This window comes from Daphnia carinata, chromosome 6 (genome assembly GCF_022539665.2).
Source record: "Daphnia carinata strain CSIRO-1 chromosome 6, CSIRO_AGI_Dcar_HiC_V3, whole genome shotgun sequence".
Lineage (NCBI taxonomy): Eukaryota > Metazoa > Arthropoda > Branchiopoda > Diplostraca > Daphniidae > Daphnia > Daphnia carinata.
Genome location: NC_081336.1, coordinates 8,812,742 through 8,830,123, shown reverse-complemented (window position 1 = coordinate 8,830,123; position 17,382 = coordinate 8,812,742). Strand labels below are relative to the sequence as shown.

The window sequence follows — 17,382 nt, the reverse complement described above, 5'->3', positions numbered from 1 at the left end:
GAACCAAATAGCTGAAACTATAGTGGGCGTTATTATGAAAGCAAAGTTCATCGTTCGCATTTCCAAACTGATGACTTAAAAGCCTTTTAATCGAACGTTTTATTCTGACCACCACAACAAAAAAGAAATCATGATGGAACATTTTTTATTGACCATCGATTAGCACGTAGTCGGTTTTCATTTCTTATGGGGGAGACCCCCACACAAAAAATGCAACAAAACGATTTCAACTTTTGAGTGTGTTACCCTAAGGCCAAGCAACCCCATGAAAATGGAAAGAGAGAGACCGAAAAATGTGATGTGGGGGACCCTTATAATTTTTATGGAAGCACGGTTGGGTTTACCTGCGCCCGTTTCGAAATAACCCCCCTCGGTCATCCGGCCCGTTTTTCTCCTTTCGTCTTTGCTTTCGCTCATTCCTCCCCTCTTACCGCACTATACGTCTCTATAACCTTCCCTCCTTCTTCGTCTTTCGGTCGTAACCGATGATCACCCGCCCGCGAGCGGCCCGCGGCTGCGTTTTCCTGTGTGTGTGTGTGCCCCCGACCATTTCCAATGGGTGGGGGGGGGGGAGAGAAAGGGGAGGGAGGGGACTTTTTTTTCCGAGTCAACGTGACCGTGTCCAGTCAACCGTTCATAACTGCATTTTTTTTTCTCTCTCTCTGTTAAAAGAAATGTCAAGAGCGAAGATTGTAATCTTTATATTTCCTCCGAGTTTAAAAAAGAGGGAGTAGTATATAGTGGTTGTAGTAACCTTTACATGTATTATATGCGAATAGCCTTTTATAGTTGATGATCAGGCAGAGGAGGACTGCATAACTCACGGTCGGCCATTGCCCACCGGTTTTTTTGAAGTTGAACAATTTCGAGTCAGAAAAAAACCCATCAAAGTCTAGGCAACAAACCGACCAAACTTAAAAGCTCAGTTATTTGTGCTATTGCAACATTATTCACCTTGAGTTTTTATGTGTGTGACCAGTAACTATACACACATCGACGAGAGTTTAGAACACGCCCGCGGCCCGGGCTTTTCATGCTCATTTTCTCTCTCTTCTTTCGTCTTCTTCTTTAGTCCTCTTCTAACGCACGCCGCCCTCTATTTCCCTCCCTCCTTTTTCTCTCTCTTTCCTCCCCTTCTTTTGCCTTCACGACGAGTATAGTTAAGGGCCCGCCACCATCACGATAGCCAAGGTCGTGCCAGAGTCACTCTTAGCCTGTGTTAGTGCGGATTGCGTTAGTGTTTTGTTTCTTCGTCTTCTTTGCTTCTCTCCCCCTCTCTCTCTAACCCCCGGACGCTAATATTATTTTATCACCGCCATTAAAAAAAAAAAAAGATGAAAGAGAAGAAAAATAAGAAACATTAAAAACCATATGTAATGTTTCGTCCGAGGCCATTAGATTTCAAACGGCGAAATCTATCAAAAAATAGGGTTGGAAAGTCTTTTACGTATTTTTGAAACAGACGAGGTATAACAGTCGTGCACAAAGCAATATACATACTACACATATCTTTGAGAAATATCTTGAAACATTTTTTGGGGTTTTATTTTTTCGCGTATATCGTCTTCTAGCTGTTTAGTAAAGAAGCAATCCCCCCTCTCTTGTAAAAACCAGTCTGACGCGCCGAGAGCTCAGGCCAGCTAGGGGAGGAGCCAAGTTGTTTGATGCCAAGTGCAAGGGAGAGCTGTGTTGCTAGAGAGCCGAGAGAAAGTTGCGTTGTACTTTCAGCACTGAGTAGATGAACTGAAAAGCTCAGCTGCTGATGGTTTGTGTGTGTCTGCGTGTGTGTTGTGTGTGTGTATCGTTAATATCGGAGTAAGAGCGACGAACTACCCACCTCTCAACTACTCTATCGATAGTGGCTTTATTTTTTTGTCCATTGTTTGGTGTTGACATGTTGGCTAGTCCGGATCACCTTCCGTCAAAGTATAGGAGCACAGCAGTGGGGACTTGATTTTTCAAGCAGCCATACACACACGAAAAAAAAAGTCCATCACACACACAAAACAAAATGAAGAACGGTTGCAGCCAGAAAGATCGCGCCTCTTCGGCTTCAAGAGCTTTGTGGTCAAAAGTTTGAAACTCGAGCGTCCTGTGATTTTTCGAACCCCCATCTTGGATATATATATATATATATATTTCAGTGTGTATCGTCTGTTTTTTGTTCGTCGTGTTAAAAACGGCTTTTTCGTTCTATAAACCAAAGATTGGATATCATGGCTGCCCAGGAGGCCCTTCATGGGCTCCACAACACTCCGTAAGTTTTCATTTTCATTTATCACTTTCATTTACAGCCCTCATTTGATTCATTTATTTGACTAGTTATGTGAAGAATGAACCAGGCAACAATGGATATGACTACAACTACGCCATCAATGATGGATCCTATGCCAATCATCATTACAACCCCTACATGCACTATGGGGAGCCTCAACATTCTTATGATCACCTGGCCTCTCATCACCAACACTATGCCCACCACCAAAATGGACCTGGCCCCGAAAACCACCACCATCCCGTTCACTATCCACAGCCCCCGATTCCCAACAACCACATGAATCACCACCACCATCCACATCATTACGGACATCCTATGGATGGAGGAATGAGCCTTAATCCTCCTTCTCACTACAACATGATGCCCTCAAACCCAGGTAGGATTCAGCATTTTGTTGTTTACGTGGCTGTGCATTTCATTTTCGTGTCTCACCTGTCTAGCTGGTCCACTGTACAAAGAAGAATCTACAGAAGATCCCTATAGTTTTGTTGATGAAGAAACAGGAGCACATCGAATTGCAGCAGCACCTGCTGCCAATTCAGTCAAAGCTGAACCTAATGCTGTTCCCGTGCCAAAAAAACGTGGTCGAAAGAAGAAAATTCTACTAGAATCAACACACAGGTATTTCCTTAAAAATAGTTTAGCTTATTTATTAAAATTAGATGGAAAGTCCAACACGATTCCTTTCTCTTTTGGTCACAGGGACGTTGATCCACAACCGCCAATGACAATGGACAGCATTCTCCCGCTTGGTGCTGATGCCGCCGACGGGCAACCAAACAAGCGGAAGTACACCAAGTCCGAACATTACAAGCAGAGGCGAAGACATGACCGGTTCAACGGCATGACCGAAGAGGAAGTTCGGTCTAGGACTCTCCCAGATCACCTTGCATCTAATTTAGATGTCGTAATTGTAAGTCATTAACAAAATAAGCCATTTCGATTATAACAGTTTCATCCATGGTGTTCAAATGAACTCATCATTCCTTATTTGTCTGACATTAGATTGGAATAAATCCAGGCCTTTTCGCTGCATATAAAGGACATCATTACGCGGGACCGGGCAACCATTTCTGTAAATAATAAAAAACAAAATTACAGTTTCATTTTCATTACATTTTGTTTTTATTGACACACTTAAATGTCTCTTTTAAAAATTATACAGGGAAGTGCCTGTATTTGGCTGGCCTTGTTCCGGAGCCGATGACGGCCGATGATGATTTTAAACTGGTTCACTTTGGTATAGGATTTACCAATATGGTAGCCCGAGCTACAAAAGGCAGCGCCGATCTGACACGCAAAGAAATCCGCGAAGGTACTTCATTTCGGCTCTAAATCTTTTTAAATATCTTTCATCATAAAAAAAAGATAGGGGAGAAAATTTTCATTTATGTTTTCACGCTTGTAGGCGGCCGGATATTACTGGAAAAGTTACAACAATACCGGCCAAAGATTGCCGTCTTTAACGGCAAAGGTATCTACGAGGTTTTTAGCGGCAAAAAGGAGTTCACCTTCGGCAAGCAGCCCGAATGTATCGACGGAACGAATACAGTGAGTTTGTTAGCTCAGCCGTGAAAAAGAGGAGAACAAGAACTTTCCCGTTTTCCTTTATCAGATTATATACCCTCCCTTTCTCCGTACCATCACTTTTACAACAAGACCGGGAGAAAAAAAAAGTTTTGACCCGTTCCAACTCATCCCTTGTTGCAAAGTCGCACTAACTAGATTAACTTGATAACGGTTTCGCCTTTTTGTCTGGTCTCTCTCTTTTTAGTTCATTTGGGTGATGCCGTCTTCAAGCGCCCGATGCGCCCAGCTGCCCAGAGCGATGGACAAGGTCCCGTTCTACTCTGCGCTGAAAAAGTTTCGCGACTACCTCAACGGCCTCATTCCCGAAATCGATGAGAATGAGGTGATCTTCAACGATCCAAAGATTCGGGCTGCTGATGACGGCACAGAGATTAGCGAACATTTAAAAGGTTTTTTTTTGGTTTAAAATGATACTTCAAAAATGGAAATGAATTTTGTGAATTTTGATTAGTTGATTCTCTATCGTCGGATGATCTGCCGGCCCTGGTCGCTAGCGAGTACTCAGCCGATTCTGAACACCCGCATCAACCATCGCAACAACAGAATCTCCCTCCCTTGCTTCCCGTCGATGATGGATTAGGCGGACAGCTACCGGTGAAGAAGAAACGCGGTCGGCCGAAGAAAATCCGGCCGGACGGAACAACTCCGATTCCGGTGAAACAGTCGAATGTGTTGGCTGTGCAAGCGTCATCCAGTTCGTCTGGCGCCATGAACGGGGCGGACTTTGTGAACGGCCAACCGCCAAAGAAGAAACGCGGCCGACCGAAAAAGATTCGGACGGATGAAGTCCGTCCCGCACCGCAAATGATGGACGCCAATGGCGGTTTGAGCAATTCGTTTGGCGGAGGCGGCGGGAGCAGTAGCTCGAGTCACTCTCACATGGACAATAATCGTGGGCCACAATCACCTGCTCCGGCCAGTTACAACATGGCCGGCCATTCGTTTGTCAATAATCAACCCAGTGTAATTAATCACCCGTCGTCATCATCCTCCAACTCCAGTCAGCAACTTTCTCATGCCCTGGACTATTACGGCCGAGCGTCCAGCAATGTCGGAGGACCATTGTCAGGACTGTGTAATGACATGTCTCCTCATCCATCCACATCGTCCACACCTCAACCGGCCACGTCATCACCTCGTCAATTGGAATTCGATCCCGGGTAGATAATAACTTTTTAAAGTTGTTTGATTTCGATGTTTAAATGACTATCATTTCCTGCCGACAGGATGAGAGAAGGTCATCCGAAAACGGAGCACAGAGCCACGCCAGCGGAACTGAATGGCGATTCGAGGCATCATCCAATCACGTCGCCTGGCGCTTCTAACAAATCAGTGGACCAGCACCACCCACCAGCAACCTCCTCGGAGTCACCCAGGCACTCCGCAACCTATGGCCTACAGGCCTACACCGCCTGCTGCTGGCGTTCCTTATCACGTCCCCAATCAAGTAAAGGTCATTTCGTGTCAATGTCGTTGTTCATTTTTGATTGTTTTTCTAACAAATTTGTATTATTTTGTTTTTACAGGATGTTGCAAGTAAGAGCTTATCAGGTCTGGAATCGTTGGTAGACCAAATTCCAAACATGGCTGAAGGAGAACAGCAACAACAGCCGCAACATCAACAACAACAACATCAAAACGGCCTACATGGGCAGCAGCCCGTAGTCGTTTCAACGAGCTTCGGCCATTACAGTACGGCCCCTACGCAGCCCAGTTTCACTTATCCTTCAACGTCATTCGGCCATTACGCGCCACACTACACCACCCCGAGTGGAGGATCGTTTCCTCCCAACCTCTATAATCCAGGTACTAAATAAATATGAATATATGCAATATCAACTCGAATTCCATTTTGGTTGGTGATTAGTCCATGATGTAATCTCATTTTCCTTTTTTTTCCGAATCCATATTTTACCCCCCTCCTCAAAATGGTGTCAGGTGCCCAAGAATCAGTTTTCAATAGGACAGGGACAGTGTCGTATCCGATGTCGTTTCAAACGTCTCAAATGAACGGTCGGAGTCCTGCCATGGCTGCTGGCTTTCCATACTCTAGTTACGGACAGGCGTACCCTCTTCCACCGCATAGTGGGGCGCCATCTGGTTTCTCTCCCTACAATCCGCCGGGATCTGCAGCAGCTCTCGGTTTCCACCCGAGCACTTCGTATGCCTACGGCACTTCCTACGCCCCTTCCTACACCACCACTCAAGCGGCCAGCTACCTCAACGCAGCAGCTGCCAACCATCAAACGTTGGACGGGCGAGGAGGACCAAAAGATGAACGAACAACAGATTCGGCGCCATTCGGTGGGTACTAAAATCATTCGTTACATTTTATGGGAAATCGTTCGCTTTAAGAAAACAACAAAACAAAAAACTCTAAAATCATACATAGAGTCCAGCATCAGGGTGTTATATTATTATTCCCCTCTAATCTTTGATCAAGGAACGGCAATAATCGATCGTGTCCCTTTCATTCTCCCCCGATCCATCCCATATTCCGATGCTCAAATCCTCCCCCCCCCCCCCAATGTAAACGATTTTTTTTTTTTGGCACTTTTTATGGACATATCAGTTCGTTTTCCTCCCCCCTTGAAATCACTCCAAATTCAGCCGTCTTACTAACTTACTATATTTTTTATTATTATTATTTTCTTTATAACTCAGCTAATCCTTTTACCTACAAACTCCGGTAAGGATTGATCTCAAATTCCCTTTGAAGAAAAAAACAAAAACAAAAAAAAGTTTTCATTTTATTCTGGAAAACCGAGCAAAAAAAATGCAGCGATTCCCAGCTCTTGATTTCGCGAAGAAAAACTGTACAATCTCAGTATTATGAGCTTAAGAAGAAAAGAAAAACAAAAATCATTCGATTTTGTTTTTTCTTTTCCATTTTACGATCATCATCACATTATTTTTTCTTTGTTCGTGGGAGGGGGGAATGGAAGACATGCGTGAGTTGTAATCACGCATGTTTTTATACGGTCACTATAAAAATTAATTTTCCCTCTTTATCTGTCCCGTCTGTTATCCCTTCCCGGTGCTATTAGCTTTCACGTGGACTGCGCAAAAAGGAAAAACAAATTTGAAATGCGTGAACAAAATTTTTTTCCGAGTTCACGCCATTCACTCACGCAATTTTTCTTCTTTGGACAGTCACATTGTGAACATGTCACGTGAGAGAAAACTGATCTACGTAATAGCGAGTGCCCTCACTTTTTTATAGACACCCTCATTTTTTTCAAGTCCGTGACGAATCTTCAGAAAGGATAAAAACCCCATCAACTTCTTTTTTTGATTGACGATTTGAAACCTACCGTTTTCACGTTTTTTTTTTTTTTAATTTAAAGAAACGGATGGTTACATATATATATACATATACATACATAGAATTTATGTATATATATACGCACGCTGTTAAAGACAAAAACGATCCTTGTGCCAAGCTTCCTTCTATCGATTTCTATACAGACTCTGTTACCCCTCCCCACCGTTTGTGACGAGAAGAAAGCAAAAAAGATCCTCTTGAGGATGACACAATAAGCTCAACCATGGATTGGACTGTTTTTATTTTTTTAAGTTGGATTCGTTCTCTTTCTGCCCGTTCTTTTGTTCCGTTGTTGATCCCTTGTCAAAGTTAGGAAATCCCTTCGTCCCACTTGCGTGTGTGGATAGTGTGAAAAAAAAAGCAAAACTTGTCAACTAAATAAATTGAAACATTTTCAAAGTTGAGCCGTATAAATGTATCAAACTGACAAAAAAAAAAGTTAAGTATAATACCTCAAACTTCTAATTGGGTCGAAAAAACTTGTTTCCCTGGTTCTCAAGACGGGTGTTCCTGCGTTTAATTTTTTTTTTTTAAATAAATCCTTGCCCTTTTTTTTTACTAATGGAATTTCTAAATAGCGAACACATTTGCCAATTGTTTCAGAGCATTTTCGAATTAAGGGAAAAACGGGACGAAATAGAAAAAAAAAGAAATGATCACAAGCTTATATATCGATTTGATGCCACACATATTTCTTATGTTCGCCTTTGTTTGTTGTTTTTTTTTCTTCTAAATATTGTTGGTATATATGATTGCGTCCCACTCTTATTTCCCCCCTCCTATTGTCCAATAAATCCCCTCATCACTATTGTTGTTGTGTTGCATTTCGCCACCTTCTCCTCAACCGTCTATCTCTTTTTCTGTTGTATGATACACACTTATTATAATCCCATATTACTGAATGGAAGTGTTGTGTATGAGAATCTTTTTTTTACAAACGCCCCCGGTTTAAAAGAAAAGAAGCTACAACAAAAAATAAATAAACTTGTATACCCACGTAAAGTTTAAATGATTCGAATTTTTATATTCACATTAACAAGGAAGACGTTTCTGGGTTTTGAAAACATTCAATTTTGCAATCCACCGAAGCAGACGTATTTAGTGTGCACGTAATCATCTACACCGTGACGGGAACCTTCGCGTCCGAATCCCGATTCTTTAACGCCACCAAATGGCGCTTCAGCTGCGGAAATGAGACCTTCATTGACGCCTACCATGCCGGACTCGAGGCGTTTAGCTACTCGCCACACCTGAGCGTAATCGTTGCTATAGAAATAGTTGGCCAATCCTCGTCTCGTGCTATTGGCTATGGTTACAGCTTCATCTTCAGAGTAAAACCTGCAACATTTCAAAACAAAAACAGGATGAAATGGATTTGAAATGATGATAATCTCATGCTAGAAAACGTACTTGTAGAGCGGACAAATTGGGCCGAAAATTTCTTCGTTATAAATTTTCATGTTCTCTGTGATGTTGGATAGTACAGTCGGTTGATAGAAGCGGCCTTTCAACGTGGGGTGAATACCACCACCAGAGACTAAACGAGCACCTTTGCTCACAGCATCCTTAACTATGCCATCAACTTTTTTAAACTGCTGCTCATTGATAAGAGGGCCCTGATTGACGGCAGGATCGAAGCCATCGCCAGAGACTAATTGAGTCTTAACAGCTGTGGCTAGCATTGAAGAAAACTTGTCGAAAACAGATTCATGGACAAGTACACGGTTAGTGGCTACGCAGGCCTGTCCAGCGTTTCGGAATTTGGAACCCATCACACCTTGGACAGCCCGTGATAGATCGGCAGTTGGGAAAATGATGTAGGATGCATTGCCACCGAGCTCCAGCCCAAGCCGTTTGACGGTATTGGCACACTGTTGGTAAAGTATTTTGCCAACAGCAGTTGATCCTAGAATATTAGAAAATTAAAATGCAGAGTGCACCTAAAACCATTTGGTAAAATACCTGTAAAAGAAATTCCAGCCACTTGGGGACTAGCACAAAGAGCTTGACCAATGGGTCCGGCTTGGGATCGTGAAGATGTAACGACATTGAAAGTTCCAGCTGGAAAGCCGGCTTCTTCTACCAAGGCAGCCAATGCCAATGCGGAAAACGGTGTGTCTTCAGCGGGTCTTGCTACGCATACGCATCCAGCAGCAAGGGCAGCTGCCGCTTTACGAACGAGCATTGCCAAAGGAAAATTCCATGGAGTAATGAAGCCAACGACACCAATTGGTTCTTTCAAAACTACTAGCTCCCTCGTATTGTTGGGTGGAGCCTAGAAAAAGAAACATTTTAACGGTTCTGACAGAAGTTTTGGTTTCACTGAACTTGAGCTACGTACTAGAACTTCTCCATAAATCCGTTTAGCCTCTTCAGCATACCATTCCAGATAGCCTGTATAAAAGACCAATGGATGCAGCCATTGACAATGCAACATGATATAGAACTCTGTAATTACCTGCAGAATACATGACTTCTGCCTTTGCTTCTGCTAAAGGTTTGCCACATTCGGCAGTGATGAGTTTGGCAAGATCATCACTATGGGTATTTACTAATTTGAGCAAACTTTTTAGCTTTATTCCTTTTTCTTTGGCTGGCAAATCTGCCCACATCTTAAAACTGCCACTGGCAACCTTAATTGCCTTCTCGGCATCCTCTGGAGTGGAATCTTGGGCTATGCCAATGACCTTGTCATTAACAGGATTTGTTACTTGGAATGTTTTTCCTGAAGAGGCTGCAACCCATTCTCCTCCAATGTAGTTTTTATCTCTTAAAAGGCTGAAATATCGGTGACCAACTGACCGGCTTCCACTGCACTGTAAACAGAATGCATAATAAGTGCTTTGGTATATTGGGAAGAAAGAGAAAAATTTTATACATACTCTAGCAAAGCTCAGCATTTTTCCTTGTTATCGTTTAATTGAGATTGACTGTGTTGGGCTCCGGTGAGCAGCTATGCTTAGTGATGACAAGTCATGAAAACCACTAATCACGGGGCAAGGGACTATGCCTGTTTCGAATGTTTATTTTGGAAATCGATAGAACGCAACGAAAAACAAGATAACTACAGATAAGAAGGTGGATCGTTGGTGGTTTGTAAACACTAGAAGTTGAACGATTACATAGACCGCCTTCCTTGTCACCTTGAGTTTGAATGTCAAGAGCAGCGCTAGGATGCTGAAAGTCAAAACTGTTTTCTAGCACTTCGTCTGCTTCGCAACTTTTAACGCAATTAAAAACTACTAATGGTTTTATATCATTTTGCTTATAGACTAAGGCAGTGCATTTTTTAAATGCTATTCTGCCTTTCTTGCTCCCAGATAACATAGACAATGGGCTTAAGTAATGTGTGTTACTCCCAAGTAATATTTATTTGTTTTCTTAGGGAAACAAGTTTTTGACCATCTCTGTCAACGAGACAATGAACGGTGAACGAAACAATGGTTTTAAACATTTTATAACATTTTTTCTGAAATTTTCAGAAATTTCTAAATCTTTCGAGCTTTCTTTAACCCTTTAACTCAAAATCTATCTAAGAGTTTTTTGGGGGTTGATGTCGCAACGTTGCAGTCATACCCATCCTTTCAAAATAGAAGCGGTGCCCTCTGGAAACTGCTTTTATTGAGAATGGGCATGGAAGCTTTGTGTCTCGTGGTAGGTTTGCTATTGAAAATTTATGGCTTTGTATGTCTTTCATTAATGATATGTTTGTTTTTTGTTTTAAGCATTGCATTTAGGCGTTTAAGCAAGAAAGAGATAAGGCGTTCATTTTTCCATCTGCGCTAACCTACTTTTGCACATGGTCGAGTAGGAAGCGAAGGAACAAAACTATCCATGCTACTCATTTTTGCTTGTACACAGACTGTACTGTGTTTGCATAAATTACAAGGTAAAATCTTGCTTACTTAAGTTGCTCTGGCTATTGGCTATTATTTTTTCCATAACAATTCAGTAACCTTTAAAGAACTTGAAATTCTTTGTATTCTGAAAGCTTCTTTTTCAAAATGAATTTTAACTTAATTCTTTCTTGGAGTTATGCACTCCTAGCATCATGAGAAAAGCATTATGTGAAGTAGAAACAGTAATGTTTGTAATATGAACTTAAGCACTGCATCAAAACAATAATCTGCCAGATAGAAGTTGTCCAAAGAAGAAAGACAGAATGCACATATGATAGCTTTATTAACAATATGACCAAGTTGAATTGTAATTGGTTTACTGGCTAAAGTGTACATCCCTAAATTATCATTATGATGCTATGGATGACTGGAATTAGCTCATTTATGTTAATAATATTATTACGGCAAAAAAAAAAAACAAATACTGCTGACTATTAGACTTTTCATAATCATTTGTTTGCTATATCTTTGAACTTGCAAATTATGCTGTATTTGATTTCTTGTGTCTCACTTAGGGGAAGGAGCTTCAAGGAACCTAATTAGTGCACAACAGTGATTTGGAGCATGAGGATGTCTTCTTCTGGATACTTATCAAAATTTGTTTCTGTTGCTTTGACAAGACAAGAGCAATCAAGATTCTGGATATGAAGTCCAGTGTCTGCTTCCAATATGGCATGTCATTACACAGATTGTGTTATATGCTTGTGAAATGGATTGTCTTTCAATAAGGTACAAGCTTTGTGATTATTTTCCATGTGCTCCTTTGTGTTTAACCACTCAGAAATTTTCTTTTTTCTTCAATGGATTAGAATCATGATCCTCAGAATGTGAGAAGGCTTTCAATTCGATATTAAAAGAAATCATTTTACTTTGTGACCATTGATCTTTGTAATCTTTATCTATTAAATTTATTATGGATAGGACACATTTTTCATCGATGTCATCCGAATTGCGGCGATTTGTTTATCTATAAGAATTCAATTTTTGAGTAACTCTCGGGTTGCTTGGTACTATTGCTCAGGTGAGTGATGTTTATTAACGTTAAAATCAGCTGGACTGCTATAATTGTTTTATGATCTGTAGAAAATTTTGGACTGCTTTTCATTGCATACATTGAGCTGGTTCAATCAGTAACCGTCTACTTACTCACAGTTCTTATGTACTTCATTGAGCAACATGGCCTTCCCGCCCGACAACAGGTACGTAAGTATTAACTATTCCCTATTATACCATGTTTTGCATCTTTGTTATCTTATGGACCCGATTTTTTAAAAGTTAATCGCACTGCCCGTTGTGACAGTCGCTTTCCGTCAAGAAGGGAAATGGTAGTACAGTTTAGCTTTATAAATTCATGGGATTTTTCACGTTTTCAGATGTTAATATTGATGGTACTCTGCTAGCTAACCACATGAAGCTCTCCAAGCACCTGAGTAGATGTTTTGCCACAAAAAGCAAAGAAATAACTTAAAATGTTGCGAAAAAACTTGAGATGCGTTTTGAAACTTGCATGGATTTGAAAGTGTATTGCTGCTGAAGTGGTTATGTATTGGTATTTTTAAAAACCTGGATTTTATAGACCGGCTTACAATTTTATCTGATAAAACAAACAGGGAAAAAAAGTAATAGAATTGGACAAACCATCGCTATCGGTGTTTGGATAGGTGCATGCGGATCTTTAGTAGCTTTTACTTGTACGATAGCAATTTTGAATTTAGCATTGTCATTGCGGGGTCGGTTGTCAAATTCTCATTAGATGTTGTCTTACGCGTTGTTTTTGTCTTAGTTGTCGTTGGTGTAGTTAATGTAAAAAGCATATAGTCGTCATTTTCGTGGGATCAGTTGTAGAAAGTGAATTTGTCGTCATGGTGAAAGTTATTGTGGTCGTAGTTATCCGAATAGTTATTATTGTATGTTTAATTATTGTTGCTTACTAAACTGGTGTTATAATGGGCTCAAATGTCGTTGCGAGTACAGTTGTAGAATCGGTTGTTGACATTGTGGCTTCAGTTGTCGGCTCGGTTATCATGCGGTCGTCGTTGTGGATTCAGTTGTAAAATCGGTTGTCGTAGATTCGGTTGAGGTCGTGGGTTCGATTGTCGTTGTTGATTCAGTTGTTGTAGAATCGGTTATGGTTTCAGTTGTCGTTGTGGGTTCGGTTGTTGTTGACTCAGTTGTTGTAGATTGGGTTGTCGTTGTTGATTCAGTTGTAGAATCGGTTGTCGTGGATTCAGTTGTCGATGTGGGTTCGGTTGTTGTAGAGTCGGTTGTCGTTGTGGATTCTGTTGCTGTAGAACCGGTTGTCGTTGATTCAGTTGTCGTCGTGGATTCTGTTGTTGTAGAACCGGTTGTCGTTGATTCAGTTGTTGTAGAATCGGTTGTCGTGGATTCAGTTGTCGTTGTGGGTTGGGTTGTTGTAGATTCGGTTGTCGTTGTAGAATCGGTTGTTGTGGGTCCGGTTGTTGATTCACTTGTTGTAGAATCGGTTGTCGTGGATTCAGTTGTCGTAGTTGCGGTCATCGTTGTAGGTTCGGTTGTCGTCGTTGTGGACTCAGCTGTCGTGGTTGTGGGTTCGGTTGTAGTTGTGGACACGGTTATAGTCGAGTTGTTGTAGTGGGTTCAGTTGTCGTTGTAGCTGTGGTCGTCGTAGTGGACGCAGTTGTCGTGGGTGCGGTTGTCGTTGTTGCGGGTGCAGTTGTCGTTGTGGGTGCGGCTGTAGTCGTCGTTGTGGGTGCGGCTGTAGTCGTTGTAGTGGGTGCGGCTGTAGTCGTTGTAGTGGGCGCAGTTGTGGGTGCAGTGGGCGTGGTTGTCGTCGTTGTGGGTACAGTTGTCGTTGATGTAGGTACGGTTGTCGTTGTGCGTGCAGTAGTCGTTGTGGGCACGGTTGTCGTCGTTGTGGGGCAGTTGTCGTTGATGTAGGTACGGTTGTCGTTGTGCGTGCAGTGGTCGTTGTGGGCGCGATTGTCGTTGTTGCGGGTGCGGCTGTCGTAGTGGCCGCAGTTGTCGTTTGTTTGGTTGTAGTCGTTGGTGCAATTGTCGTTGTAGTAGGTGTTGACGTAGAACTCGGCCTAGTAGTTGGACTGGTTGTTGGTTTAGATGTCGAGATAGTTGTCGGATTTGTTGTTGGTCTTGTGGTTGGCGTAGTTGTCAGGATGGTTGTCGGTCTAGTGGTCGGCTTTGTTGTGAATGTTGTAGTCTGTCTAGTGGTCGGCTTTGTTGTGAATGTTGTTGTTGGTCTAGTAGTCGGTTTTGTTGTGAAAGTGGTGGTCGGTCTAGTGGTCGGTTTTGTTGTCAGTGTGGTTGTTGGTCTAGTAGTCGGCTTTGTTGTGAATGTTGTTGTCGGTCTAGTGGTCGGCTTTGTTGTGAATGTTGTGGTCGGCTTTGTTGTCAGTGTGGGTGTCGGACTAGTGGTCGGCTTTGTTGTGAATATTGTTGTCGGTCTAGTAGTTGGCTTTGTGGCCAGTGTGGTTGTCAGTTTAGTGGTCGGTTTTGTTGTCAGTGTGGTTGTCGGTCTAGTGGTCGGTTTTGTTGTAAAAGTGGTGGTCGATCTGGTGGTTGGTTTTGTTGACAGTGTAGTTGTCGGTCTTGTTGTTGGCTTTGTGGTCGGTTTAGTTGTTGGTTTTGTGGTTTGAGCCTCCTGTTTCAGCCGTGGAAAAATTTGTTACCGTTGGTAGATTGGGCATGATTGATTACTAGGCACTATACTTAACGAGTAGTTGTTGAAAATGCAATGTATCTTACACGTTATTTAGTTACTTAAGTAAAAGGCATATATCGAGACGTATTGCTCAGAAATTATCTATAACAACTACCTAACAAGATATTTCCCCTACATCAATTGAAAGCTAATGTTGCACGAAGAAGGTAAGGCTTAACAGGTAAAGCGGAAATAATTCTTTTACAACCAAGCTTAAAAAGTTACAAAAATACCTACAGGTAACTAGCCAAATTACGATACTTTAACAAACATCGTAAAGGTGAATACCGAACAAAACTACTTAAATGTAATTTAACGTAACTGGTGTGCTTTAACAAAAGGGTTCAGCTTTTGTTTTAAAGCGGAGAAATTATCAGAAGATTATCTATGAATACCATTTAAAGATATATCTTGTCAACAAACAGAAAATCATAAACATTTTGGACTACAGCATTCCTGTCCCTTCTCAACTATGAAAAGTTTAATTATCTGAAACGTAAGTTACCGCAGTGATGGCGTAGGCAACAAATATCAAGACTAATACAGCGAGTAGTCTCATTTTGAAGCGTTGTTGAAAGAAAGAGACTGGTGTGCTATTCATGTTTGCAGTTTCTGCATCCTTATTTATACTGAGATACTTCGACGTACACGTAGCTTTTCGGCAAAGCAAACGCAATCGCCCACACTTCCAGAAGGTGGTTGTTACAAGTACGTGGGTTGACAGTGTAGATGGACACGCAAGGGGGGGGGGGGGAGGGCAAGTTCTGCTGCAATTAACGCTAGAACGATTTTTTGTGAATTAAGAGCAATATATGGTAAATATGGTAATGCACATATGATGCTCTGCACCTGCGTCCATGGGCCAACTTAGAAAAGTAATGTGTATATATTTTGTATTTATGTAAAAATTTTATGGTTTTCAATCTAATTTCATATCTTTTCTGGAAATTTAGTCCACACTGATATCTGGGTTTTTATCTTCGATTTAAAATGACAGCACCTGCATTCGCATACGCCCACAGGAGGAGGTGCTGTAAATTTTAAATAATTATCCGACGTATTTCCAGATGCTTTGCCGTTCATACAAGTAAATTGTCAATTAAAGTTAAAACAGATATTTTGTAAAATAAAAATTGGATGTTTGAAAATATACAGGTCTTTTTCCTGTGAAATAAAAACGATTTACAGTTTGGGTAATAATATAATTTACTATTACCTTAAGGAAAGGTATTTTTTGTTTTACAAATAATAATTTTGTGGGAAGTTTTAGGTTTTGGTTTTAGTTTTTGATGTAACTTAATTAATACATATATATATACTGTATATATTTTTATTTAGGCCAAATTGCAACGTTTCAGGGATGGGCATTAGCAGTGGAAGCGGGAAGTATTCTTGATGAATCATGACGAAGAAATGATGGTTGTATTATAGCTTCTGCTATGGTTTATCCATCAGTCATTTATACTTTGAAGGTACGATAAGGTCAAGCAATTCATTCCTAAGCAGGCGTTGGATTCGGAAAACCAATTTTCTAATTGCATTTAAAGTTGATCTTCTCGTTATCATTAAAAGTGAATGGCGGACATCACGTATATTAGTTATCCTTTGAAGGTTAACAAGAATTTTGGTATGTAATTAAGAGAAAACAAAGAATTTGGCTAAAGCCAAATATCTCATGTTAATAGCCTAGGTTTTCAACTTTTGTTATTATTTACAGGACTACTGGCAGACAACACCCAGTAAGGCCTACTGTTGCTGCAGTTGTTTTGTCATTAACAACATAAAATCTTTACCTTACAAGGAACTTTCCCATTTTGCCTCATTTGTTTGCTGCGTAAGTGATGTTCTTTAATGTTAGTGTATAATTCAAAATATATTCATTTCATGCATGTTGCATAGAATATAACATTTATTTTTATGTATTGTCAGCTGTACCAGTACCAAGCTTGGAACTAGTGTCCCATGGAAATTGTATGCATGTTCTGCAAACGAGTATTGCCACTGCCATTTTTATTAGCCTTTTCCTGTTCACGTAGGCAATCCTGGTCAGGTTGGTGTTTAAAAAAAATGTTTTCTTTTGTTGTTGAATGATCATCTTCTGAAATCAAGATTGTTGGGCTGTCAAATATTTTAAGCTAGTTGTCACTAAAGTTCCACTTGTTATGCTAACTCCATTACTTTCTTCTGCATTACCTAACCTAATTTACAGTATTTCATTTTCTTATTACCTTTTTGTCTTGAGTACCCTAGATTTTACTGATTCAAGATTTATTGTTTAAGTTTATGCAGGTGTTCAAAAATGCCTACATCAAAAGGAAAAAACCTTCGTTTCCTCGACGAGGTTTTGTGAAATCGCTGATTATCCACTGAAGTCTCTTCAGTTTGCAGTTTCCAATATGTGCATCAGGTTGGAGTTTGATAGAAGAAAAGGCCTGTAAAAGTAAAAATTTTGATTTATATTTCCCCTGCGTCATACTTTTTAAAATCGCAAAGTGCACTTTTGATATTTACACTTGTTTTAATCAAATGCAATTCCCCTAACTTACGCCGATTCCTTTTGAGATATTTGCTAAGAGATAGTTTCAGGTCAGTTACC

At 40.9% G+C, this 17,382-nt stretch overlaps 3 protein-coding genes, 1 long non-coding RNA gene and 1 pseudogene across 4 annotated transcripts in view; 2 read left to right on the top strand and 3 right to left on the bottom strand.

Moving 5' to 3' along the window:
• The window catches only part of LOC130699524 (low-density lipoprotein receptor-related protein 2-like), a 103,092-nt gene that overhangs the window by 50,123 nt on the left and 35,587 nt on the right, over positions 1–17,382 (bottom strand). The window lies entirely within an intron of this gene.
• On the top strand, positions 780–7,721 carry LOC130699523 (uncharacterized; annotated as a pseudogene).
• LOC130699532 (succinate-semialdehyde dehydrogenase, mitochondrial-like) lies at positions 8,169–10,346 on the bottom strand. The gene is made up of 6 exons (XM_057521802.2): positions 10,076–10,346; positions 9,652–10,009; positions 9,535–9,587; positions 9,156–9,468; positions 8,604–9,099; positions 8,169–8,531 (listed from the first exon to the last, which is right to left on the bottom strand). Exons 1-6 carry the CDS (start codon positions 10,091–10,093, stop codon positions 8,261–8,263), a joined length of 1,509 nt encoding a protein of 502 aa, XP_057377785.1. The 5' UTR covers positions 10,094–10,346; the 3' UTR covers positions 8,169–8,260.
• Positions 10,820–11,860, top strand: LOC130699561 (uncharacterized). The gene is made up of 3 exons (XR_009003467.1): positions 10,820–10,847; positions 10,919–11,082; positions 11,608–11,860. It is a non-coding gene; the product is annotated as an uncharacterized LOC130699561 (long non-coding RNA).
• Positions 12,596–15,417, bottom strand: LOC130699542 (mucin-2-like). Its single transcript, XM_059495650.1, has 4 exons — positions 15,292–15,417; positions 14,052–14,726; positions 13,726–13,992; positions 12,596–13,639 (listed from the first exon to the last, which is right to left on the bottom strand). Exons 1-4 carry the CDS (start codon positions 15,385–15,387, stop codon positions 13,115–13,117), a joined length of 1,563 nt encoding a protein of 520 aa, XP_059351633.1. The 5' UTR covers positions 15,388–15,417; the 3' UTR covers positions 12,596–13,114.

Excerpts from the sequence above, each read along its gene's own strand:
- LOC130699532 (XM_057521802.2), bottom strand. Across the intron at positions 9,469-9,534 it reads GGATTTATGGAGAAGTTCTA|GCTCCACCCAACAATACGAG; the intron begins GTACGTAGCTCA and ends TTCTTTTTCTAG. Across the intron at positions 8,532-8,603 it reads CCAATTTGTCCGCTCTACAA|GTTTTACTCTGAAGATGAAG; the intron begins GTACGTTTTCTA and ends GAAATGTTGCAG.
- LOC130699542 (XM_059495650.1), bottom strand. The coding sequence starts at position 15,387 with ATGAATAGCACACCAGTCTCTTTCTTTCAACAACGCTTCAAAATGAGA. Across the intron at positions 14,727-15,291 it reads TTGCCTACGCCATCACTGCG|GAGGCTCAAACCACAAAACC; the intron begins GTAACTTACGTT and ends CGGCTGAAACAG. Across the intron at positions 13,640-13,725 it reads CGTCCACTACGACGACCACA|TCCACAACGACGACAACCGA; the intron begins GCTACAACGACA and ends ACGACAGCTGAG.